General features: G+C 45.6%; 1 protein-coding gene and 1 long non-coding RNA gene across 20 annotated transcripts in view; one reads left to right on the top strand and one right to left on the bottom strand.

Annotated features, from left to right (window-relative positions):
• The window catches only part of SVIL (supervillin), a 255,470-nt gene extending 230,869 nt beyond the window's left edge, over positions 1-24,601 (top strand). For all 19 annotated transcript variants that reach the window (XM_043884802.1, XM_043884803.1, XM_043884804.1 and 16 more), the window contains 13 exons: positions 76-221; positions 2,417-2,592; positions 5,120-5,264; positions 5,604-5,880; positions 11,725-11,876; positions 14,019-14,124; positions 14,690-14,897; positions 15,644-15,777; positions 18,875-19,030; positions 20,482-20,625; positions 21,840-21,964; positions 23,353-23,508; positions 23,610-24,601. In XM_043884802.1, coding sequence (XP_043740737.1) covers positions 76-221; positions 2,417-2,592; positions 5,120-5,264; positions 5,604-5,880; positions 11,725-11,876; positions 14,019-14,124; positions 14,690-14,897; positions 15,644-15,777; positions 18,875-19,030; positions 20,482-20,625; positions 21,840-21,964; positions 23,353-23,508; positions 23,610-23,696 — 2,012 coding nt within the window. In that variant the 3' untranslated portion in view covers positions 23,697-24,601. The remainder of the gene's footprint in view (positions 1-75; positions 222-2,416; positions 2,593-5,119; positions 5,265-5,603; positions 5,881-11,724; positions 11,877-14,018; positions 14,125-14,689; positions 14,898-15,643; positions 15,778-18,874; positions 19,031-20,481; positions 20,626-21,839; positions 21,965-23,352; positions 23,509-23,609) is intronic.
• On the bottom strand, positions 16,306-20,472 carry LOC122682078. Its single transcript, XR_006337201.1, has 3 exons — positions 19,219-20,472; positions 17,496-17,545; positions 16,306-16,359 (listed from the first exon to the last, which is right to left on the bottom strand). It is a non-coding gene; the product is annotated as an uncharacterized LOC122682078 (long non-coding RNA).
• Positions 24,602-26,800: the final 2,199 nt, after the last annotated feature.

Genomic DNA, 26,800 nt, shown 5'->3' with positions numbered 1-26,800 from the left:
CTCCTCCTTCCTTCTTCCAAACCAGCCACTCTCCAGTGGAAAACATAACATCCCCTTACTGTTCTTATCCCAAAGCCGCCGGAGACCCAAAGGAGGATGAGCTGTATGAAACAGCCATAATAGAAACCAACTGCATTTACCGTCTGATGGATGACAAACTCGTCCCTGATGATGACTACTGGGGGAAGATCCCAAAGTGCTCCCTCCTGCAGTCAAAAGAGGTATGGTGACGACTCTGCCTTGGCCCTGGGCTGCCCAGGAAAACAGACAGGAAGTGCCCAACAGACACTAGCCAGGGTTAGTGTGCATCACAGACCAGAGACATCTTGTTTGGGTTTTTTTGGCTGCACCTTGAAGCATGTGAGATCTTAAGTTCCCCAACTAGGGATCGAACCCACGGCCCCTGCAGTAGAAGAACTGCGTTCTTAACCACTGGACTACCAGGGAAGTCCCCAGAAATATGTTTTTAAAGGCTACCAATTTGTGATTTCAAATCATTACTGCCGTCTTTAGATGCTAATTGTTGTTTATTCACTAAGCTGTGTCTGAGTCTTTGCGACCCCATGGACTGTTGCCCGCCAGGCTCCTCTGTCCATTGGATTTCCCCAGGCAAGAATACTGAAGCGGGTTGCCATTTCCTCCTCCAGAGGATCTTCCCAACCCAGAGATTGAACCCTTGTCTCAAATGTCCTGCACTGGCAGGCAGATTCTTTACCATCGCGCCACCTGGTTGCTAATACAGAGTTACAAATGTTGTTCCGAGGAGGCATGGGGCATTTGAAGGCTTTTCTATTTGGGGCCAAACATAAATATGACTCAGGCCTGTCTCTTGATTTTTGTATAAAAAACATTTTTCAGTCCTTAAGTTTCAGGAATCATAGGTATATATATAATTTTTAGGTTTTCCAAGTAAACCCATAAATTTTTATTTCTCACATAAGATTTATTAAATATAAATAACATGTTTTTGTTTTTTCTGATAAGTATTTATTAAATATATATTAAATATTTAATTTTATATTTAATATTTTATATATGTTTGTGGGCTTCCCCAGTGGCTCAACAGTAAAAGAATCCACCTGCCATGCAGGAGCTGCAGGAGACGTGGGTTCGATCCCTGGGTCAGGAAGATCCCCTGGAAGAGGGCATGGCAACCCACTCCAGTACTCTTGCCTGGAGAATCCCATGGACCGAGGAGCCTGGCAGGCTGCAGTCCATAAGGTCACAAAGAATCAAACATGACTGAAGCAAATGAGCGCACATGCATACATGTGTTTGTATGTGTGTATACGTGTGTGAGTGTGTGTGTGAGTGAGTATATACATCCAGGACCATCACGTATTCTGAGTGTGGAGAAGAAAGTGGAAGACACAAAGGGACTTTAAATTTCATTGGGTAGAAAAGTATTAGAAAGAATGTCATCCAGAGCTAAACTGATTGTCTGATGTGAATGGGCATTTAAAGGGAAAAACACTGTCACAGAAGAAGAAGTAACCAGGAATAATTTTAATGATAAGGTGAAATTGAGTCGTTTGCTTAGTAATTCTACTTAGTTTGCTTAGTAATAATAATTCTACTATTCTTAAGTAGAATCTGGATTGCTGGAAATGAAAAGTAAAAATCGCTCAGTTGTGTCAGTACTGGAGTGGGTAGCCATTCCCTTCTCCAGGGGATCTTCCCAACACAGGGATCGAACCCAGGTCTCCCGCATTGCGGGTGGATTCTTTACCAGCTGAGCCACCAGGGAAGCCCAAGAATACTGGAGTGGGTAGCCTATCCCTTCTCCGGGGGATCTTCCTCATCTAGGAATTGAACCGGGGTCTCCTGCATTGCAGTTGGTAAAGAGATTCTTTACCAACTGAGCTATCGGGGAAGGTTGGAAATGAAGACAGGAATTATTCTAGCAAGAAAGCATAGAACAAGCAACAGGCACAGAAATAAGAAATAGCATTGTGTTCATGTATTCATTCAGCAAATGAGCCCTAGTGAGCCCAACTGCGAATGTAAGTACAGGTTTCTCTCTGCCCTTGAGGGTCTCGGAATTGCAGAGGGCAGAGTACAGTCGCTGGGTCTTCAGGCCACGTGAGGTTGCCTGTGGTGAGTGACAAGGGAGGGGAGGGAGTATGGGGGACGGAGGAAGACATGCCTAAATAGCTCTTATGCCTCAGCAGTGCTACATGGCCTGAGCCTTCAGAGGAGGGGGTAACTTGGGCAATTAGGTCAGCAAGACAGACATCACACCCACGGAGTGGAGGCTGGCTTGGCAGGATGGCGCTAGCTGCCAGGTCTCTTTGTGTCTGCACTGAATGCTCCATTAGGATTTAAATCATCGCCTGTCTAACTCACTGTCACTAGAGACCCTGTCAACTAGAACTTGTCCTTGGAGTTAACAGATTTTTCTGTGCCATTGCCCCAGGTACTGGTGTTTGATTTTGGGAGTGAAGTTTACGTGTGGCATGGAAAAGAAGTCACATTAGCACAACGGAAAATCGCCTTTCAGCTGGCAAAGCACTTGTGGAATGGAACCTTTGACTACGAGAATTGTGACATCAACCCGCTGGATCCTGGGGAATGCAATCCCCTCATTCCCAGGTACTGCTGGGCCCTCGGCCACCACCACCCCCCACCGCAGTGATTAACCATCCCCTTTCATGGGTTTTACTTTTCATAAATGATCACAATGCAGTACCATGATTATTCACAAAAGGAACAGTGCTTTAGCTTTTCCCTAACAAATACAGAAGTACGGATGGAGAGGTCGTCTGGATGGTGTTCCTGTTATATGTCATTTCTTAAAGTAAATCGGTGCCACCTGCAGCATTCAGGTGCTGTTGTGCCAGATGAATAGCAGTTGTTTAAACAAATGGCTTGCTCATCTGAAAAGCTTGCCAAGTCTTGGAATCCAGCCATGGATCTAAAGCTGTGGAAACCATGCCTCTCTGTCTGGTTTCACACCTTCCCAGCATAGCCCTTGAATTCCAGGATCCACCATTTATTTAGATAAGGTTTTGGCCCTTTTGCTGGGAGGGAGGATGTGGTATTGAAGTAATGACTGTAATTATTTCCTATAGTCTACTGGACTTTATTTAAAGTCATCTTGGCAAATCGGCCAAAGATGCACAAAACTCTCAGAAAGATGATCTTGACAAAAAAAATTCTTACGTCCAAAGGATCAGTGTTTTTTATTTCATAACTATCAGGAAAAAGAAGTGCCTTTAAATTATGCCTGCCACATAATACATTAGAAATTGATGCAAATGGCACATTGAAACTGCTTTTTAATGTTTTCCATTGAACTTATATACAGATCTCAACAATCCTACCTAGTTTCCTGTTTTAAAACCCAATTCTTGATTTTATTCATTGTCATTACAGAAAAAATTCAAAATAATGTCAGTGTAAAAAAAATATATAATGTCAGAATAGGTGAAAAGTTTTCAAATCCTTTTTAAGCACATTTAACAAAATTAGTACTGAAACAACTAGTTTTTTTAAGAACTAAATCTAAGACAAAAAGGAATATTTTACTTGCTATAGTAAAAGAAAAAAATACCAAAGCATAAAATCTGTATGATGGACAGTTCGATCATGACATCATCTGAGATCTGAAAATACAGAGGAGTGGGCATCTCACCCGCTGGCTCTCAGTGCCTCTGAGATCAGAAACACTGGAGGAGCTTTGGAAAAAAATGCATTTGGTGGGCCCAGCCCGGGAGATGTGTTTTCAATTCCAGGTGGGTGGGGCTTGTGTGTCAGCATGTCTTAAAAGCTCCCCGGGGATTTTAAGGTGCAGGCAAAGTGGAGCACCCAGCCCTTCTTAACAGACAGGAGACTGAAACCACCGAGGCGTCATGACTTCACCCAGCTCAGACCCACGAGTCAGGACAGAGGGGAGGGTCACCAGCTTCACGCCCTCACACTGCAGGCCTGCTGGCCGTGCTCCTGGCTTCACAGTATCCAAGATGAATTTCTAAGCTGAGACCAAAGTGCTCATTCTATAAGCACCTTAGCAAGTCTGCAGAGTGGAATTTAGATAAAAGACAGTCACTCAGCTATTTTCTGTTAAGGACCATGCCTTCAAGGTAGTCCTGAATTTTCCATAGTTGCTGATATTTGGTTCCTGAAGTCCCACTAGAGTTCACAGGGGAAGTGTTTGCATACAGTGCCTCATCCTTTCGGGTCCCTTTGAAAACAGGCAGCCCCTTGGTGTGCCTTAGCTGTGATGCCAGAAACTGTGGTCTGGACCAAATAGGACGTGATGAAGCAGGGGCCACCACAGGGCCCAGGAAGCACTGCCCATCCATCTGATGGACCAATTCACAAGCCAAGGCTGATTAGGAAGGATGAGAAACACCTTCACCTTATCCTTAGGGCTCACCCTCTTCTGCACGTCTTTTCTCAGCTCTACCTATTTCTAAGTTAGCCATGTTCCAAGCTCAATGCTGGATTCTGAGATCCCAAGACAGTACGGACCTCCTGACTGGGCTGGGCGGCTTCCTTTCTCTTTTCATTGTGTTCTGTTCACCTGCTTCCCATCCAGTGACCTAGACATACATGTGCACAAACTCACTCTATGATCTATGAGGATATGTTCATTTAGGGAACAGAGGAGAATTTGTTCCTGGAGACTGGCAATCTCCATTGTGACATGACTTAAAAAGAGAACTCAGGGTGAACACAGATCCCTCCATCTATTCATGAACTTGAAGGAAACATGCTGAGACCCTTTGGATGACCGTGGGCAGAATAAAGCAGGCAAGAGAGACATGCCTGTGACTCCTGCCTTTGCTGAACTCCCAGACTAGCCCATTGCCCTCGGGGACCCCAACGTGCAGATTTGCTAGAATGCAAGGCAAGTCCAGTCCTGAGGTGGATCATGTCACATTCAGGCACATCAACTCCAAGGAAACAAAACCATACAAGGCTTCAGGCTAAAATAAGAAAATGTCATTTATCGGGTCACATCAGTGAAAACAAACCATCCACTCTGTATACTGTTTACGTGTTTGGTCTTCTCACTAGCCACGTGTGCTGGGTTTGGACTTCTTAATTTCAACGTGACTTATTTAATCTTGGTTCTTTTCCCATCCACTCCTCCCACCCCACCCCCACCCTGCAGAAAAGGACAGGGGCGGCCTGACTGGGCAATATTTGGGAGGCTTACAGAACACAACGAGACAATCTTGTTCAAAGAGAAATTTCTTGATTGGACGGAACTGAAGAGACCTAATGAGAAGAACGCCAGCGAACTTGCGCAGCACAAGGTATTCAGGATGATCAAGCCCCAAACCTCAGGGCTCGGTTTGAGTCCATGCCAAAGGGGCTTGGGTGCTAAAAGCCCTCCTGGGGTTTGGAAGTAGAACAGCAAACCAGTTTCCAGTTACATTCTGACTCCAGGAGGTGAAAATAGCCATGTTTCCACCTCCCGGTTTATAGGTGTCACAGTCAGTCATGTCTGTGAGTCCCCTAAATGCAGCCTTTCCTGAAATGCACTGGACAGCCTCAATGCCGTCCTCTGAGGCTATCCCATCACCAGGGAAGCAGTGATGCTATAGCTGCGGATGCAGAGGCAGCTGAGCCAGTATGTCTGCGTTCCCTCCTAGGACGATGCCCGGGCAGAGGTCAAGCCTTACGATGTGACACGGATGGTTCCGGTGCCCCAGACAACAGCTGGCACCGTGCTGGATGGGGTCAATGTGGGCCGAGGCTACGGGCTGGTGGAAGGGGACGACCGGAGGCAGTTTGAGATCGCCAGTGTCTCGGTGGACGTCTGGCACATCCTGGAGTTCGACTACAGCAGGCTCCCCAAGCAGAGCATCGGGCAGTTCCACGAGGGCGACGCCTACGTGGTCAAGTGGAAGTTCATCGTGAGCACCGCAGGTCAGTGAGCACTTCTGTGTCCTCCCAGCACCGCCGTGGGCATTGTGATTGTGGCCGCCAGATTCAGAGTGAGTGTGTGTCTGCCCCCAGCTTCCGGTGCAGGAGCCAGTCTAGTCATTCCTCGTGAGAACCTCGGGAATAGATTCCCAACACCCCAGCATGGCTAGCATCCCTGGTGCTTCCCTCTAGGTGCCTGGCATGGTAAGGTTTCCCGGCTACCCTTGCTCCCTCCCCTGCCCCATCCCCAAAGATCTTCTAGAAAAGCAGTGATTTTGCCTCCATATGACATTACTATTTACCCCATGGTTGGATGCTGCCGAAATGGAAGGAACACACAGCCAGTGGTTCAGAACTGAAACCAAATGGTGTCATCACAGTCAATCCATGCACAAAAAGATTTATTCAGACTGATAGAAGTATTTCCTCCAAGGCTGAGAGTCCAGCAGTGCTCTATGGATCTGGCAGAGTAAATACATGGTCCCACCTCCCCACGGACCCCACAGCGCTGTGCTCGTCACGCGGCAAAAGAACAAAACACTCCATGGCGTGCTTTGCACTAGGCGCAGCGAGGGCGGAGAGCGGTGGGCTGGGGAGAAATAATCCCTTTTTCTTGCCAAGCAGCAGCCACAAGTCAAGTGATCCAGTGTCCCTCATTCCTACGCATTTAGAGACAGTTCATGTCACAACCTGTTGACTCCGAGTTTCACTTGCCAAGGGAGTTGTCACCTCCTCCTGGCCCCCTCACCTTCCAGGTGTGGCTGCCCCGCCGGGCACAGGGCGGAGGCCATTGTTGGCTTTCAAACACTGACTTAGAACCACTTGGTTTCTTACCTAATTTATCCGCTATACATCTGTTACTCAACAGGTGGCATTTACCGAGCACCCACTCTATAAAGAGGACACTTCTAAAATTTATATTATTGAAGTATAGTTGATCGACAGTGTTGTATTAATTTATGCTGTATAGCAGAATGATTCAAATACACACACACACACACACATACATATCCTTTTCATATTCTTTTCCATTATGGTCCATCACAGGATATTAAATACAGTCCCTGTGCTGTACGGTTAGGACCTTGCCGTGTGTCCCTCCTGTATGACTGGTTTGCCTCTGCTGGTCTCAGACTCCCAGTCTGCCCCTCCCCACGTCCCCTCCCGCTCTGGCAACCACCAGTCTGTTCTTTATGAGTCTTGTTTTGTTTTGGAGACAAGGTTATTTGTGTTGTATTTTATATTCCAGATACAAGTGGTGTCATAGAGCATTTGTCTTTTTCTTACTTAGTATGATCATCTCTCCGTCTGTGTTGCTGCACATGGCATTCTCTCATTCTTTTTTATGGCCGAGGAATATTTCATTGTGTGTGTCTTTATGCCACATCTTCTTTATCCATCATTTGTCCATGGACATTTGGGTAGCTTTCATGTCTTGGCTATTGTAAATTGTGCTTCTATGAACATAGGGATGCATGTATCTTTTTCAATTATATTAACAGTTTTTTTCTGGTTATATGCCCAGGAATGGAATTGCTGGATCATATGGTAATTCTTGTTTTAGTTTTCTGGGGAACCTCTGTACTGTTATCCACCATGGTTGCACCAACTTACATTCTCACCAACAGTGTAGGAGGGGTTCCCTTTTTTCCACACTCTCTCCAGCATTTATTTGTAGATTTTTAAATGACGGTCATTCTGAATGGTTAAGAGGTGATACTTCATTGTGGTTTCGATCTGCATTTCTCTAATAATTAATGATGTTGAGCATCTTTTCAACTGCCTACTAGCCATCTTTATGTCTTCTTTGGAAAAATGTCTTATTTAGATCTTCTGCCCATTTTTCAATTAGGTTGTTTTCTGTTGTTGAGTTGTATGAGCTATTTGTATAGTTTACAGATTAAACCCTTGTCAGTTACATCATTTTTAAGTATTTTCTCCCATCCCATAGGTTGTCTTTTCTTTTTTTTTCCTTGTTTCCTTTGCTGTGCAAAAGCTTGTAAGTTTGATTAGGTCCCATTTATTTTTGCTTTGATTTCTATTGCCTCAGGAGACTGACATTAAGAAAACACTGTTGTAATTTCTGTCATAGGATGTTTTGCCCATGTTCTCTCCTAGGAGTTTTATGGTATCAGGTCTTATATTTAAGGAATAAGACACTTTTTTAGGGACTGTGTGACTGGACAGTCACAGGACATAGGACTGGACACTCAAGACCGCTTTTCTCCCCAAGGCCTCCCAGCTTGGAGGAAAGGCCCCAGACCCAGGGACCCTACAGCCTGGGTCTGAATATTCTCAGGGGCCACTAGCTGTGCAAGTTGGGGAAATTTACATAACCTGACTGAGCCTTGGTTTACTCACCTGGCAAATAGAGATTGTAATACCCCACTTGCAGGGTCCTAGGATCAGGTATGTGGGATGTTTAGCACATAAGAGGTGCAGACATCATCATTGTTGACCTTCTCAGCATAGCTCCTGCATTGAACTGGAAGATGAGATACCATGGGTCCAACCCCAGTGATAGAAGTTCCCAGAGGGTCTCTCTTGTGGGTTTAAACTCTGGGGTGAGCTGCCAAGTTGGACGCTGAATACTCATCTGTGCTGCTTGGCAGTTGAGATAATCAGTGGGAATTTAGTGGGAAAAGATCTACTAACCTTCGATGTTGTGGACATGGGACCAATAAGGAGCAACTTTCAAGAGCACCCGCCATCCTCAGCCTTAAAAGTAGAGCAAGGGAAGGGGCTTGTTGTTTTACAAAACCAGATGGGGGAGCTGCTGTCTGAAATTTACTTGTCTCCTTAAGAAATAATGGTCAGTAAATGGATGACTAAGACTATATGAAAATGAATTTAAAAAACAGATACCAGATTTCTGAGAGGCCCCCGCTAAGAAATGCTGATGTGACCTGGGCAGATACTTTGTGTTTCTCCCCAGTGAACACAAGGTACATGTCACAGCCAGACCCTGCGGCAGGCACCTTTATGGACAAAGTGACAGCTTTGATGAAGCCCAGCTGCAGAGGATTAAGGGAGGCTGGACAGCGTTCAGTTCCAGGCTGTCCCTCTGGGAGCAGAAAAGCACAGCCAAATAGCATTTGCAGCTGCTCTGTGGTCATCACAGAAGCCCTGGTCCCTTGGTGACAGCTGGCCCAGTCCCCACATCTCTCAGGCCCACAAGGACTGCACCTGCAAAGGGGGTTGAATTCAAGGCGCCCTTCTGGGCAGGCCCGGCAGAAAGCAGCTCCTGTGACGCAGCACTGGTGCCCTCTTGGCTGACTCTGGGCAGTCTGCTCCCTGGGACGTGAACTGTGACACGGGAGACTGGAGGCCCCAGTGGTCAATGTCCCGCCCCAGATGCCGCCTCAGATGCTGCAGGATGTGGCTCAGGTCCCCACGGGGTCAAGGAACAGGCAGCTTGGGGTACCCAGTGATGCTGGGTCGGGCCCCACTGGGGCCCCACGCAGGAGTCGAGTTCCTATTGTAGGAGGCCGGCTGCAAGGCCACGTGCCGAGCACCCACCACCTGCATTCTGTTACTTCTAAACGCAACTCGTGGCAACGACCTTCCTCTTGGAAGCAGGTGGATGGCAGCATGCAGCGACATGTTACATTCAGCCTCGGGTCAAGGCTGCAAAGACGACAGTCCAGGAGCTCTTAATATAGAGCTTAACTAATACAGCCTAACCTTCGCTAAAACTAAAAATCAATACATGCATCAAAAAGTAAGTTGTACACAGGATTAAATTCGGGGTATGCGGAAGAAAATTGCAAGGAAAATTTGTGAAAACTTTTATGCAATATTTTTAAGGGAATATAGTCCTATTTTAGGTATATGTAGGCGAGCCCATTTTAGAATGTTAGGGTGCAAAACATTGATTATTTAAATACGAACATATATATTTAACAGACTGGTAACAAATTCCAAGATGTGTATACTGCTGTGATATCTTTTAAGCATATCTCTCCCTAGTAGCAGTCTAGCTGATTTGACTAATTTTCATTGCTTTGAAGAGTGTGGGATTGCTAAACAAAGAGAACTTCTGTTCCTACCTAAACTGGCAAAACTTTCGAGTGGCTTCCAAATTAACTGTGGACATGTAACATCTATTCATGGGGTGGTTCCTATTTGCTTGGTGCACCGAGAGGTACACAGACTTGACAATTTCAGGTTCACAGTGGAAGGTGCGAAGGCCTGAGCTTGGTCAGAATCCTTTAAGAATTATCATAATCATTTATGAAAGCTGTTCGAGTACCTCGATAAAAAGACCGAAAGAAGTCACATAAATATGGCCCCTGACCCCTCAGAAACTTGGAATAATTGAGCTTTCTTCTTACCTTCAAACCTTAAGACAACTGTGATTTTGTCATTGAGACTGGGGTTGAGAAAAATGGAGGTCATATAGAACCCCAGAGAGTCCAATTATTATTTTTGGTATTTTTATGTTTTTAATTTTTTATTGGAGTTTTATAGCTGCTTTACAATGCTGTGTTAGTTTCTGCTATGCAGCAAGGTGAATCAGCTCTATGTGTGTGTATATCTATATCCCATCTTGTTACAATTTCCTTCCCATATAGGTCCCCACTGTGTAGAGTTCCCTGTGCTATTAGGTTCTCATTAACTACCTATTTTATACACAGTACAATATAAATGTCAATCCCAACCCATCCCACCCACCCTTCTGTTCCCCTTTGGTGTACATGTGTTTATTCTTCTTGATTTTTAATATACATGGGTGTCACAGGCACCTGCATCCTCCCTGAGCTGATCCCACCCAGGACCACCTGGGCATCTGAGTGGGGATCTTAGTCTCCTGACGTCACTCAGCCTAGAGCGCTCTGCCTCTTGGTCACGGTCATTCAGGCCTCCCTTACGCACCTCCTCCAAAAGGCCTTACGCACCTCCTCCAAAAGGCCTTCCCCACCAGACTCCAGCATCGCTCAGCCTGCTCCCTGTCACATCCCCTGTCTTCTCCTCTCAGCACTGACACCCTCTGAAGTCACCTTGCTCACCATCATTGCCCTGGCACACAGTAGGTGGTTAGTAAATATTTACTGAACAAACAAATGAGGGAGTCTGGAGACAGATCTCTTCCTAAAGGTGACGGTCTGGGGTCTGAACTACTGTCAGAAGTGGCCACTCACCCAGATCACTTTCCGTGACTGTCCCTCAGTGGGGTCCGCGTTCTGTGTGCTGCGGTCTCTCCAGTGCCCGCAAGGTCCCAGCAATGAGACTAACCAGCCCTTCATCCTGGCTGCAGCCCTGGTGGCAGTCATCACTTAAAGCCCAGGTTATTTTGTGAAAGTGACAGGTCCGCAATTTCTCTCCCACTTCTGACGTAACTTGGAGACTTCAAAGTGTTTTTTTTACTAAATAGTCTTAGCAGATGACATTTTTTCCTTCGTGCTTAAAGCTGGCCCAACTGTTGTTTACAGTATCTTTTCTCCACCAGCAAATCGTCTGCCAAAGGTTGGTGAAACATGAAAATTGAGCTTGTGTCAATCAGGTGCCCCAGGCCTGCTCTGGTGTCCACACTTTTCTGTTACATACACCTGGATGGCCTACTATCTCCCCAGATGATAGGTGTTTATCTTGGGGTATCAGGAGGGCCTGGAGATCATTTTCCTCCGGCTTGGGGTCCATTAGCTGGAAGAAAGGTAGTTTCTCTCTCTTCTAGTGGCCAACAAGATCAACGTTCCCTCCGCTGTAAATGACTTCTCCCCAGCCCTGCGCCCCAGGGCTGTGCCTCTGCTGTTTGTCCTCAGAGTCTGGAGGCCTGAGCTGCACGCTGGCTCTTCTCGCAGTTTATCCCCTGCTCACCCCACGCTCTGCTGTCCTTTGTGTTTGCAGTGGGAAGCCGGCAGAAGGGGGAGCACTCGGTCAGGGTGGCTGGCAAAGAGAAGTGTGTCTACTTCTTCTGGCAAGGCCGCCAGTCGACCGTGAGCGAGAAGGGCACGTCGGCCCTGATGACGGTGGAGTTGGACGAGGAAAGGGGGGCCCAGGTAAGTCCCGGAGGCAGATGCGCCGCAAACCAGGGAGGACCTGGTTCTCAGGAACAGAGGACAGCATTGTCCAAAGCCTCCTTAGTCTTGATCCGGCTTCTCTGTATTTCAGGTTCTGTCTCCTCTTTCATCACCTCCCTGGCCAGGAAGGCAGACCTCTTATAATATGGCCTTAAAGTATATCTGCAAATAGTAAATCCAAAAATTAAGTTTAAAGAGCCCGTGAGTGTTTTTTAAGTTTTCATTTAACTGATCATCAAGGAATTGTACATAGGACAAAGATGCCACTTTCCACTCCTAAAATGGCAGAAGTGTTTTAAAATAATGGACCCAGGGCTGGTGGGGATTCAGGAGGATGGGTGCCCATGCCCGCCCCTGCTGGGAAGTATAAATTGAAACAGCCACCCTGAAAAGCAGCTTTGGCTTAGGAACCTTAAAGTGTTCACACTTTGATCAGTTACTCCACTTACACAAATCCATCCTCAGGAAGTATCAGAGACGGATGTAAAGACTGAGTCTTCCCATGGCCTGCATCCCCCATGGCAGCCTGGGTGATTTTTCTAGGACCCATCAGATGATGCCCTGCCCACTCTGTTCTCCATCACACCCGGACCACCATCTAAGGGTCTCCTGGTGTCAGGCCTATACCCTCCCAAGCTCCCTCGTCTTGTACACCTGTTCAGGCCAGTCCCACCTTTTTATGGTTCCTCCCTCTTTCTGCCCACTGCAGGGCTTTTGCACTGATTTCCCCGGCCTGGCACTTCCCTGGGAACCTTACACGATTTGGGTTTCTGTCTGGATGTCACCTCCTTGTGCTTTCTTCACCTTCTCTTTCCCTTTGCTTTATTTTTTCACAGCACTTACCCTGATGTAAAAGGACGGTCACTGTTTACTTATTCTCTTTCTTCCTCTATAAGCATCAAAGAAATTATATCTATCCTGGTCTTACCCACCCCATAACCCCAGAGCCTGTGTGATGCCTGGCAGGTACCACTACCCAAAGTCAAAGGTTTTGAAAACATTCCTTTTTAATGTTTGGATTATCTAACCTCGGGTCCCTTCCTTTATTATGGGTAATTAAGAGTTGATTCTGGTGTTTCAGAGATCTTAGCATCCTTTTACTGTCTTGGATGAACAGTTAAGAAAAACATCAGGAAAGAGAGCAGAGGTATTTTCTCCAGAAACAGATCCACAAGCATTCAGCCTTCCAGGTTCCTAAAAACCAATCCTCTTCCCTAAAAGTATTTAATGCATACTTTTTACTGTGGACTATATTTTCCACATAACAGCCGTTCGTCACTGAAAGCTAATTTATTCCTCATAGTTGATCACTTAAACTGCTTTTTTTTTTTTGGCAGGGGTAGAGGCCATAAACAAATGTTTTATCATACCTTCAAAATCATTCTTAGGGTTTTGAGTCTTAATCCAATTGGAGCATTTCATATCAATCCAATGGGTGGAAAATCACTGCAGAAATAGAAAATCACTGGCACAAAATGGCCCTTAATGATGCACAGTAGGCCCTGAGGTTGATAACTTACAGTGAGAAACACTTCCTACCTTTCAGTGCTGCCCAACTGCCAGACTCAGTTAACAGTTTCCTGTTTAAGGGAAAATGTCTTTGGCAAAGTGAGAGTCAGCTGACTCAACCCTCGGTTACTGTTACTATGTTGCATCTCACGCTGATGGGTTAACAGATGCACTGAGGTGACCAGAGGCTGCAAAAGAGATCGTTCTTTTCCCCAGAAACACTGAGTCGGTGCTGGTCATTCTCACTGCTGAGAAGTTTTATTAAAAACATGTTTAAATTAATCACATTATATCCCTATCGCTGAATATCAGAATTCATGCTTTAAAGGACATGTGATGATAGAAAAACACTAGCTGAAGAAAATCAGGGTATAAAAGCAACATAAAACATCAATCCTACTTGGAAAAATGTACACCTGAAAAATACTTTGTATCATAGGAAAACTATACTCTAGAACTGTAATAGTGTTCTCTATAAATCATGCTATTATCACTGGCTTTTATTTGTCCTTCTCAATATTTTTCAGATTTTCTACACAGGCATGTGTTATTTTTATGACTGCAGAACCGGGACACGTGACTTATTACTCTATCATGTGTTTCAATCGGAAGGTCCAAGTCCTGCAGGGCAAGGAGCCCCCCTGTTTCCTGCAGTGTTTCCAGGGGGGGATGGTGGTCCACTCCGGGAGACGAGAGGAAGAGGAAGAAAACACACAAAGTGAGTCACTCTTACTCTTGGAATTCTCTTTTGTTTTTCCTCCAGGGAAGGTATTTTTTACAGGGGTGGGGGTTTGGAGTAAGTCTCTCCTCATGTAGCTATGGCTTCACCAGTGATGACCTCCTGAAGTTTGCCTTATAAATCAGCTTTATGGGGTGCCCACACCCCTCCCCCTCCTTCCATGGAGTTGCCTTCAAAATCCAGCTTTGCATGCAGAAGGCCACAAGATGACCTTAAACTGGATCCTGGAGGGAAAAAAAAAAACAGTGATTTTATCTTTTAAATTATGAGACTTCTGTTGAGCAACATCTTAAAAAACAAACAGCTTTCAAGCTTCTTAAAATATGCCTGTTACAACTTACGTAGGTCTTTATAAATTTTGTGAAACTGGTTTTTCTGCATCGTGAACTTTCGGCAACCTGTTTCTAAGTCCACAAAGGTTTGTTTTCTGGGCCTCAGTTAGAAGCCGCCTCACCTCCACCTGCCCCTCCAGACACAGGGAGGAGTGGGGCTTGGGCTGCCTGGCAGGGTCCCCTCCTAACTGTGCCGCTGGCGCCCCCTGCAGGCGAGTGGCGGCTGTACTGTGTGCGCGGAGAGGTGCCCGTGGAGGGGAACTTGCTGGAGGTGGCCTGTCACTGCAGCAGCCTCAGGTCTAGGACGTCCATGGTCGTCCTCAACGTCCACAAAGCCCTCATCTACCTGTGGCACGGGTGCAAAGCCCAGGCCCACACGAAGGAGGTCGGACGGACTGCGGCCAATAAGATCAAGGACCAGTGAGTGCTGTGTGTGTGAGCACCTCTCCCTGCATGAGGGCCTCCAGGGTGCAGGCTGAGGATCCCAAGGGCCCCGTGGATGCCCCCATATGTCCAGCGTGACTCAGCGTGAGGAGGTCCCCACGAGGTCAGGGGCCCTGAAGGTCCAAGTTCATGTGGCACACGTTCAGCCCAAACCTTCCCTTTGAGGGTTGTCCCCACTTTCTGAGGATTTACCTGCTTCCATAAAAGGCAGAAGACAGAAGACCCCTTCAGAGGTGTGATTCAGCTCTCGAATTATCAGCCTGGGTCCTTGGTTATTTAAAAGAGAACAAATTTCAAACATCATTTAGGGCATCAGAGCTGGTTTTGTCAGAGGTGTGGAAGGTTTGCAAACACTCAGCTGAAGAGAGCTGGGACACCACCCACTGTGTCAGACTGTCAGGCACCCCCTCCGGGGACAAGGGTGTCTGGGAGACAGCTGCCCAAGTGCATTACCAGAGTCCCCGGGGCAGGCACACTGCATGCTGGGTTCCCTTCCTCTTCCAGGCAGGCACCCACAGCGGCCCGCAACCCAGAGACAGCGCACTAGACAGCCCCAGGTGAGAACCCACTCACATACTACAGCAGGCTGTCATTCATTATAAGGACCATTTTCGTTGGAAAGCAGGACAGATGCTGAACCCATCTGTAGCTGTGGTCTGGAATAATTCTGTCCTGCCCGCAGTTCCGGGCCTGACAGAAACTGGTGGACTCTCTCCATGCAGATGTCCCCTGGAGGCCGGGCTGCATAGCAGCAGCAAAGTGACAATCCATGAGTGTGATGAAGGCTCGGAGCCCCTGGGCTTCTGGGATGCTCTGGGGAGGAGAGACCGGAAAGCCTACGACTGCATGCTTCAAGGTAAGCCCACATCCGGCGCCTCCAAGCACCAGCTTCCTCAGTATGTAAATATTTGTGCACACGTGCTCCACACAACACACGAGGAGTTATCCCAAGGCCAGGTCTTCTCGGGCCAACAACCCAACAAGAAGACTAAATATCATTTATCACTAGTTATGATGCCAAGTAGATACTGTGTGTGTCAGGGTAGAGTTGTTAATAAAGAATGCTTCTGCCAGAAGTGTCGCACCAGGCTCCAAAGAGGACAGGGCACTTCCTGGAGCCTCAGACGTGTAGCTGTGACTTGAAGAGAAGGAAAGGAGGGAGGAGCATTCCAGGAAACCAGATGGGCACAGCATGAGCCTCTGGGGTGAGGTGCTTTTGGTTTAGCCAGTGCCCAAAGTGCAGAGAAATAGTGATGATTTAGTCACCAAGTTGCGTCTCACTCTTTGCAACCCCCTGTCAGTGGGGTTTTTCCAGGCAAGAATACTTGAGTGGGTTGCTATTGCCTCCTCCAGGGGATCTTCCCAACCCAGAGATCAAACCCACGGTGCCTGCGCTGGCAGGCAGGTTCTTTACCACTGAGCCACCTGGGAAGTTGTCCTGGGAAACAGTGGGGTTTAAATGAGAGTAGGTCAGTCTTGTCTTTGAATACACAAAATACAGGTTGACATACATACAGAACAACATAAGAAAAGCAAACAATTACTAAGCAGGTTAGGCTGAGCTAGGCCCTGGCTAACCACCTGCTACACGTTCCCTCACTCCATGCTCACAGCCCAAACAAGAAGCTGCCCAGTTTCACTGGCAGGGAAGCTGAGGCCTGGGAGGTTAACCATCTCAGCCCAGGTTGGACAACAGTGGGATGTCCTTGTGACCACACTGTACTGCCTCTCGGGTTTTACAAACTTCTCCAGAAGTTCTTAAAATATAGTTGATCCTTGAACAACATAGAGGTTAGGGGCTAAGCTCCACGCCCTCCCCTACACACACACACAGTTGAAAATCCATATATAACTTGTTATTTGGCCATGTCAGGGGTTGGCTGCCCCATGGCATGTGGGATCTTGGTTCCCCAACCAGGGATTAAATCTGTGTCCCCTGCATTGCAAGGCAGAGTCTTAACCACTGGACCACCAGGGAAGTCCCTACATATAACTTGTCACTGCCCCCAAACTTCACTACTCATAGCCAACTGTTGACTGAAAGCCTTACCAAGAACATAAGAGTTAATACCCAGTTTGTAGGTTGTATATATTATATAATTCTTACAAAAAAGTGAATGTAATGAAAATTATAAGGGATGGAAATTACATTTACTATAGGATACTATAAATTTCCATCATCTGTTTATGAGATGAATCATTTGTCAGTACCAACATCAATACTGTCTCAGTGGATACAAAATACTGTAGATGTTATATGTATTACTAATACTAGACACCAAAAATTAAAAGATACTGTGAAACAGAAATTTGTATTTATTTACAGATATTGGGTTGAACAAAAAGTTTGTTTAGGTTTTTCCATATGTTATGAAAATCTTGAATGAATTCTTTGGCCAGCCCAACATAATGATTCATGCACTGATAACAAAAAAGCGGCAATATGATTACTTTATATCGCCTAGTGTCGCTGATACACTGATGAATGGTTATAACGTTTTTATGGCATGCAGTGTTTCAGTCATAATAATAAACTACTGAAAGCATTGTTACATTTTTATAAAAATTACTTACCCCTAATGATAACTGATACACAAAAGAGAGACGCAGACTGCATGGTAATTCTTTGAAAACAAAGTTACAGAACAGTAAGAAAATGAACACATTATTAATCTTAATATTAAATATCACTCACCTTATGCCTGTGTAAAGGTAGGTATCTACATATATCAGATGCATTCATGACATACCTAAATTTTATTACTTTTTTCACAATATTTCTAGGCTATGCAATTTGTCTGCAGGTTTTTCAAGTTGTCACAAATCTCCAAAAGATTTTTCCAATATATCTATTGAAAAGTCTCCATATGTAAGTGGACCAGTGCAATTCAAACCTGTGTTGTTCGAGGGTTATCTGTACTGCATACTGACAGTGGGAAATGTGTGAAAAACACAATGAAAGAAAGATCCTTAATAATCATGTCTTTCATAGGTGTGAACCAGAATTAACATATCTTTATGTGATAGATATATGTATTTAGATATAGATAGCACCCATTATACAGTCTTTTGTAACCTGCTTTTTTCCCTTAATTTATGATGAACCATTTCCCAAAGCCTATGTTAATATTTATAGACTTATGGCTGCAGGTATTTTGTGAGAATATATGCCACTCTCTACTTAATAGCTGGAAAACTGAGTTGTTTCAAATTTTTCTCTGACAACGATCAAGTTGTGAATAGTTTTCAAAAGAATTATCTGCATTTATTTCCAGTTAAGGTAAATTCCTATACCTGGAACAACTGTGGTGAAGTTATTATGATGTCTTACAGCAGCATCCACAAGTGTCCCCAGAACGCCAGCACCAAATTCGATTCTTACCCATTGATTGTAGCCTACCTCACCAGCAGTTTACACATGTGTACATTTCACAGCACAGTCACATGCTTGGTTTATTACTTTTCCTCACTGATGGCAGAAATTATGATCTAAACACTGTTATAACTTAATGTTTCTAAATTAGAAGTACTGTTAAATGCTGTCTATGTGTATTTCTTAGCCACATGTACTTCTGTTTGGATGAATATTTTATTTGTGCCTTTAGCACATTTTTAGATATTTATTGTTTTACTATTATTACATTTCTTTATATACTGCTAAGGGTATGAACAGGTTTCCATATTTCCCATTTGTCACTTGCCTTTTCATTTTGTTTGGTTAAGGGTGCTTTCTAATGCAGTATAATTTTTCATTTTTATGTTGTTAATGCATAAATCTCTTCTTGAATTACTTCTTATGCAGTTATGATTTAAAAGGCCTTGCCCACCTCTAAGTTCAGATGAACTGTACCCCTTTTTACACTCATGCTTGATCATTTCATGTCTGACATTAATTCTCCAGTCCACCTGGAATTTATTTTGTCTTTAGCTTTTTGTTCTCTTTTCTTTCAAAGATCCTGGAAATTTTAACTTCACACCCCGCCTGTTCATCCTCAGCAGCTCCTCTGGCGACTTCTCAGCCACAGAGTTCATGTATCCCGCCCGAGACCCCTCTGTGGTCAACTCTATGCCCTTCCTGCAGGAAGACCTATACAGCGCCCCACAGCCAGGTACAGCCCACAGAAGGGGGGAGTCATGCTGAGCCAGCAGAAGGCTCACGTTCTAAGAAGTCTTTTTACTTTTGCATCTAGTAAGCAGTTTTTATCTGCTAAGTACACTTTCTTATATTATCGCTCATGTAATCCTCATACCTCCCCCCAACCAAAGGAAGATGACATCAATAGTATAAAACACTGACCCTCGGTTACTCAACTCGCCCAAACTCATCAGTTAAGAACAGGTTGAGTGCAACCACGTCAGGCATCAGTCTCTGCTGTTCTCTCAGCCTCCCTCCATCTTCCTGATTCATGTTCTCATATGGCTGCCCTTGCTCGTGTATCTGTTCAAAAGAGAAAGAAAAAGAATGGGGGAAACTGCAATGATAGCCAAGTCTCTCTCTTTTATCAGGTAAAGCAAAAACTTCCCCCGAAACCCCCAGCTGCAAGGGAACCTTGCCAGAGTCGCAGGAGCATCTTTGGGGTGAACCCCAGAGCAGTGTCTACAATTCCAGGCTGCAGAGCAGGGCCAAGGCTCTCTTCTGTGCCTCCTGATCCCAAAGTCAGGGCTGTTTCCACATGACCTCCACCACAAGTCAGAGCCTCTGTGCTCTTGTGGTTGGGACAGTCACCAGGGACTGGGCTGCAGAGATAGTCGTGTCTGAGGTCGGCTGTCCCAGCCTTGGGGCATCTCCGCTTTCACATTACAAGAGCCTGGAGTGGCATCAGGAACCTCACGGACCCTGGCCGCCCCATCACCACCTGAAAAGCTTGCCCCAGTACATGGTCATACTGGGGAAATGTTAGCTAGTGTCTTAGAAAGGGCTGCCACCCACCTCTTCATCCAAGGCTCAGGTTGGGTTTTCAGCCTCCACTGGACTTTTCAGTCGTGTGGTTATCACAGAACCCAGAGATGAAAGCCAGGAAAGGACTCTGGTGAGCTGAGCCAGCAGGTGTGAGAGGCCTTGGCGACGTCAAAGAAGAGTTAGGCTGATGGTTTGCTGGAGGGAAAAGGGGAACATCATTAGGATCTCTGAAGGCCCATTCCTCCCTATAGGAACCATGGACTCAGATGACCTGCTTGGCAGGTCAAGCATGGGCAGGGCAAGCATGACATGCTCCCCAGTGTTTAACATGCTCTTGGGGATCAGCGGTGCTGACAGCCCCTCGGGGGTCACATGGCTCATCTATCCCAATCTTGGCACCTGGCCAGGACCCAGGGAGCAGCTGTGGAGTGGGGAGAGTCAGGGAATTAGAGGAGAGGAGGAAAGAGCCTACCTCATCAATGCCAGCTCTGCCTCAGGCTTTGCCTGATTCATCCTTCAAAGGCCACGTCATCAGGGGGACCCTCCCTGTGGCCCTGAGTTTACCTGCCAAGGGGCTTCTCCCACTGACCATAGTGCCAGGGAGGGAGGCACCAGTTAGGCTTAGGGAAGAGTCCCTGACTGTCTGCTCTGCCCTCGCAGCACTTTTCCTTGTTGACAATCACCATGAGGTATACCTCTGGCAAGGCTGGTGGCCCATCGAGAACAAGATCACGGGCTCCGCGCGTATCCGCTGGGCCTCGGACCGGAAGAGCGCCATGGAGACAGTGCTGCAATACTGCCGAGGTGAGGCCCCCAGCAGTGGGTACCCTCCATCCAGACGCCCTGATGGCTTTCTGCAGACTTGCTTAGAGACCCAGGCCAGGCTCCCCTTTCTGTGGGTGGCACTAGCCTGGAAAAAAACCTGCAGTCAGCCATGAAACTGACTTTTTTCCCCCCGGAACTTCTTGAGGCTTATTACTTTTGAAATTAATACATTCTAAGCTGCCAACATGAATGAGATTTCATTTCTCTTTTTTAAAATTGAAGTCGAGTTAATGTACAATATTATATGTTACAGCTGTACGGTACAATGATTCATGATGTTTAAAGGTTATGCTCCATTTATAGTTATTATAAAACATCAGCTATGTTCCCCATTATACAATATATCCTGGTAGCAGATTTTATACCTAATGGTTTATACCTCTTAATCCACTACCCCTTATATTGTCCCTCCCCATTTCAACAAACTAGGGAATATCTCTCTTCTATTGAACTGATCAGAAAGTTCATTTGGGTTTTTACATAACATCTTATGGAAAAACCCAAATGAACTTCTTGGCCAACCTGATACTATAAGGCCATCTATTATTAACCTGTCACCCTCGAGATGAACAGCTGAGTTGTGGGATGGCTAGCCTAGCTAAAACCCTTTTGCACTCAGGGTTAATCATGCTGAGGGACCCTGTCAGAGAGTTGAGAGAGCCCCCAAATGGGCTGGAAGGCTGATGGCAACCTGTCATTAGTGTTGCATCTGCAAAGAAGGATGTGCAGTCAATTCGTGGCTTTTCTGGTGGTCTTTTATATAAAATGAAGATGCCAGTAATTAATTTCTTGTCTTAATTTTTAAGACCTCATTGATTCGTATTACTGAGTATGTACAGTCAATTTTCTCTTGAGAAACTCTTTCATAATAAAATAACTAAATTTCCCACCAAACATTTAAGCTAAAGCAGCTTCTAAACTGCTGTCATGAGCTGGTTAATTCTCACTGAACTTGACGCTGGGTCAGGAACCTTAAAATCAGGTCACGTCCAGGCAACTGTATGCATACCTATATGCATGAAGTTAAACATCTTATGTAAACATCCTCCAGGCAGGGTTGTCAACTACTCATAACTTACATTTTAAGCCTGAAGTCAAGGGATGCAAACAAAAGATTTCAGGGGAAATCAGAGAAAGACAGGGCCTTCAGGGCCACGCCGGGTCTGTGACGTCTGCCTTCTGTGTGACTGCAGGGAAAAACCTGAAGAAGCCGCCCCCCAAGTCTTACCTCATCCACGCTGGCCTGGAACCCCTGACCTTCACCAACATGTTCCCCAGCTGGGAGCACAGAGAAGACATTGCAGAGATCACGGAGATGGTGAGCACCCTCCTCCCCGTCCCGGGGCTCCCTGCCTTTCAGCCTGTGGGGTGGCTTCCCCTGGGGAGAAAAGGCCAACTGCGTTTTCATGTGAAAATGTGACTCCTTGTTCACGTGTTGACTAGTCTACACAGAATCAGCGTAGGGAGAAGAGAAGCCTAAGGAGAAGTCAATGAAAATAACTGGGTAACTTTCTACACACCATGCTCAGGTCCAAACAAAAAGCAAAGGTGAACTTAATGACTTTGCAGAGGACACACAAATAAAAGCAGCCATCTCTTCTGCCTGTTAAAGATCCATTGCCTCTTTAAGTCCATACAAAGCCACAGAACAGCCCCCTGTCTCAGACCTCAACCTTGGGTCCAAGGAGACATGGAATAACTCTGTGATGAGCTCACCTGCTCAGGTAATGCAGGGAGTAAAGGTGGTGTAAGCCTGTCCTGATGCAGGATGGCTCGGCTCCTCTTTCCTGCCATCCTTTATCTCCACGAGGCATTTATCATCATCCCTATTCACCAAAACACATTATTAGCCAGCATGTTCTCCTTTCCAGCTGCACCGAGAAGAGGAAGCTTACCACAGCTCTCTAGAATTTCTTAATGTATGGGTTTGAACACTGCTCACACAGCAACCCCAGGGAATTTTTGATTTGGTGGGAGATAGGTTTGTCCAGTGGGATTTTCTTGCTGTGCAGACACAGGGCTGCTTACCTGAGGGAGATGACATGGGGGTATTTGATAGGAGGTCTGGACAACTTTAAACAAACTGCAAAAGTGCGCTGCTGCTTGACCATGGAGAGGGTCTGTTTGATCTCTGCTGCTGATCCTAAGCTCTCTGGAGCCCGGTGGACTTGATCTTCACAGCTGGGCTCTCAGGCTGCCTGGGAGCCAACAGCCATGGTGAGGTGTCTCTGTGCACGACAAATGTGTGACCCAGGACACCTCAGAGCTCTGCAGGTTCATCAATCAGTGCCATCCAGTGTTCTCTGCAGACCCCTGGAGGGGGTTAAAAAAAAACTCCATTCAGCCCCAGCACATTCTAGATGCATTTTCTTACCTTCTTTTTCTATTGAGAATTAGGAGATGGGATCTGAGGTATAGAGGGGAGGGTGATTCTTTTTAAGGTTAATCGCTTTTATATATTTGTAAGCACATTCCATTATTTGCATGCTTCTGATGTCTTAGCTTCACATGTAATCATCATCTTTATAACTCACTCATGTGATAGGCCCTAAACTTTTTTGTTGATGTATATGAAAACCTGTGGGGGGATAAGGCGGCATCTCAGGCTAGGCTGGGGTGGGAATGGGCCAGGTGATATATTCACAGCGCATGATGAAATGTGTTCAGGCATGGAGGTGCCCCTCTCGGCTCCCTCTTCTTCTCCAGGACACGGAAGTTTCAAATCAGATCACTCTAGTGGAGGATGTCTTAGCCAAACTGTGTAAGACCATTTACCCGCTGGCCGACCTCCTAGCCAGGCCGCTCCCTGAGGGAGTGGACCCTCTGAAGCTGGAGATCTATCTCACCGACGAGGACTTCGAGGTAAGCGTTTCTTCTGGGTGGGACTGCATTTGAGGCACTGTGCATGGCTTGTCAGGGGGTCCGTTCACTCAGCCGCTGGGCATTTCTTTCTCTCCTCCCAGTTTGCACTAGACATGACCCGCGACGAGTACAATGCGCTGCCCGCTTGGAAGCAGGTGAACCTGAAGAAAGCAAAAGGTCTGTTCTGAGTCAGGAGATGCTGGAGGAACCTGGGTGGTCACTTTCAATACTGATGGACCAGGAAAATGGATGTTTTAGTGGGGGAGCCTGGTATTTTAAAATATGTTTTTTCATCCGCATTTTTAAAACCTGAAGTGACCAGCTCTCCTGCTCATTTGGGAGTTGTGTATTTTGTAAATGTTCCAGAGAACTCTCTGGGAACACGCTTTCCACACTTCAGCAGGTGATGTTTGTGAGGTATCCGTGGCCCTACATGCACTTACGCAGCAGGTCCTCAGCGGCGGCCACGGCACTGCCCTCCCACTCCAGCTAAGCGTTGCCTATTTTTTTGAAGCAGTTCTCTTTATAAAGTGTTATTTTGATAGTTTGTGGATTCTAAAATATATATATATTTATATAAACACCGTATAAATCAAATATGTATTTAACAAAGCAATATGTATTCATTCACTTTTAAGATTTTTTTTTTTTTTGGTGTCAAAATAATATTAAAAGGTAGTTGCTTCTGTTGAATTAGTTCTGCCACCTATGTGTACTTTCACCCATGTTCAGAAGCGTCTCCTTTGGTGTGAAGTCTGACTCGTTCTGAGTGCTGCTTCCGGTGCTAAGATGAACAAAAGGCTCTTAAGAATCTGTGCGAATCCACCTTTCTACCTTAATATCGCCCCCAAATGTATAGTGCCTTGTTTTATGTACAGTTTATATACAGAAAAGTTTGCTCTGCATTTTTTGACGATGGTTTGGAACAGTATCTACAATTTTACTCTAAAATAGTAGAAATTTCAAAAAAAAAAAAAAAAGAACTCTATTTCTAATACCTGTTGTAAACATTATACATGTCATTTGGCGACGGAGGACTCCAAAATAAAAGCTTCAGAATAAACACAACTATGAACTGATTGGTTCATATTGAGTTCCTGTCTGAAAAACATTTTTTTTTAAATGTTAACCTTGTACCAATATTTCACCATTCAGTATTAACTGCTGTAACTTTTAATGCAGCTCAGGGCAAGATGGAATACAAGGTCATGCAAATAAACAGACAGATATTCAGCCCATAAAATGAGTTGAAGACATTTTTGCAAGTCATCATTCAACAGAAGCTCTTTATCCTCAACTATAGCTGTGTTTCAAATTCAAGAGCTCAGTGCCTTTTAAAAAATACTGCATATATAAGGTAGTTAGAAAAACATTAAAAACTCACCGGCTTTTATGTTCTAAAATCCAGGGTCCAAGGGAAAAGAATCTGAAAAAGAATGTATGTGTAACTGAATTGCTTTGCTGTAGACCTGAAACTGAAACAACATTGTAAATCAACTGCAATAAACTAACCCCAAATCCATGGTTTTGAACAAAGACCACATACCCTGCTATGAGTGTCACCACCACCCCCACTTTGGTCTTATCAATAGTTCACATATCAATCCCATGATTTCTTTAAACTCCATCACTGACCGTGAGCCCCCTGTCCCCCAGGACTGCACTAGGCCAGGGGTCTGTACCTGCTCCTGGCCCCACCCCTTGATGACTGTGTGACACTGGGCCATCACAGAACTGTCCCACCTCCATCTCCTCTTCAAATCAGCACTGTAACTGCCCACCTCCGACGACTGATTCTTACCAAGGCTATCAGTGTTACTGTCATGGAGGTGGACTTAGGAAAGCAACAGAGTTAAAATTAAGGAACGTGGTCACACATCTAGAAATGACAGGTTCAACCCAGGAAGACCTTCAAAAAAAAACATGGAAAAGTCAAGAGAGGGGTTCAGACTGTGTCCCATGGAAAGTCGGCAAAGAGGAGCAGAGAAGCATGCTGCAATAAGCCCTTTGGGTGGACAGCCTGCTGAGGTGTGATGGATGATACAGTCATCAGCAATACCCACTACCCTAAATTTTCCCAAATTCTCTAAAACTCTTTATACCCACGTGTACTAAGCTCTGTCCCCAGCACTGTGTCTGCCTCTCACCTCTTATCTACAAACAGGGCACCTGTCTTGGTTTCACATTTGCTTTTTGCCTCTTTTTCCTGAGTTGTTTCCCCAAATCTCTCTCCAGCCTGCGGAACTAGATTCTCCTCTCTCAGGTGGTTTTGTGATAGCAGGACGTGACCTTTGTGTCCTGGGAAGGGACCCTGCCTGAACACATGACATGCTAAGTCTCAACACCTCAGCCAGCGGGGCTGCACCCCTCCTCCAGCACCACAGTCCCCGGTGAACCATCTGGGGAACTTTTATTAAAAACAGCTGGTGTTAAAAAAAAAAAAAAAAACAGCTGGTGTTTTCTTCATTTGCTGCTTTTGAACTAAAGGACTTTAATAGAGGGGAACGGATGTCTGGGCGGAGACAAGTTGTCACGAGTGTCCTGAGGCTGTGGGGGAACTTCAGGAGTACAAGCGGGCTTCACAGGTGAGGAACCCTCGCCCCGATGTGTTCTTCCTGGGCTGTGTCAGGGTCAGAAAGGCCACTCAGGAGCCCCTCTTCGTTCTCTCCTTATTCCAGCCCCTCCTGTGCCTGAGCTCCATTCTCGTAAAAGGGGATGCATTCCAGAAACAGCCTGAGAATCTGTTTTGGCCCTTCACTTCTTTTTTTCCTTCTGAATGTAACGTAACACCCTGTCTACACAGTGACTTGTACATGAATGATCAAGGCAGCATTGTTCATAATAACCCAAACCTGCGAACAACCCACCGGTCCATTGACTAAGAACTGGATAAAGAAAATGTGGTAGATTCACACAATGGAATACTATCCAACAGGAAAGGTAACAAGATACTGATCAACACTGCAACACACCTGGACCTCAGAAATGCCATTTAAGAACTGAGAGTCTGGGATTAGCAGATGCAATATAGAAGGAATAAATAGTAAGGTCCTACAGCACAAGGAACTATATTCAACATCCTGTGATAAACCAAAATGAATTATATGTGTGAATAACTGAATCACTTTACTGTATAGCACAAATTAACAAAAATACAACTCACAGAATAGGAGAAAATATTTGCAAATGAAGCAACTGATAAGGGATTAATCTCCAGAATAGACAAACAGCTTATGCAGCTCTATGTCAGAAAAACAAACAACCCAATCAAAAAATGGCAGGAGATCTAAAT

The sequence above is a fragment of the Cervus elaphus genome, chromosome 23, assembly GCF_910594005.1.
Source record: "Cervus elaphus chromosome 23, mCerEla1.1, whole genome shotgun sequence".
In the NCBI taxonomy this organism is placed as follows: Eukaryota; Metazoa; Chordata; class Mammalia; order Artiodactyla; family Cervidae; genus Cervus; species Cervus elaphus.
This window is presented reverse-complemented; position numbering and strand designations above follow the sequence as displayed.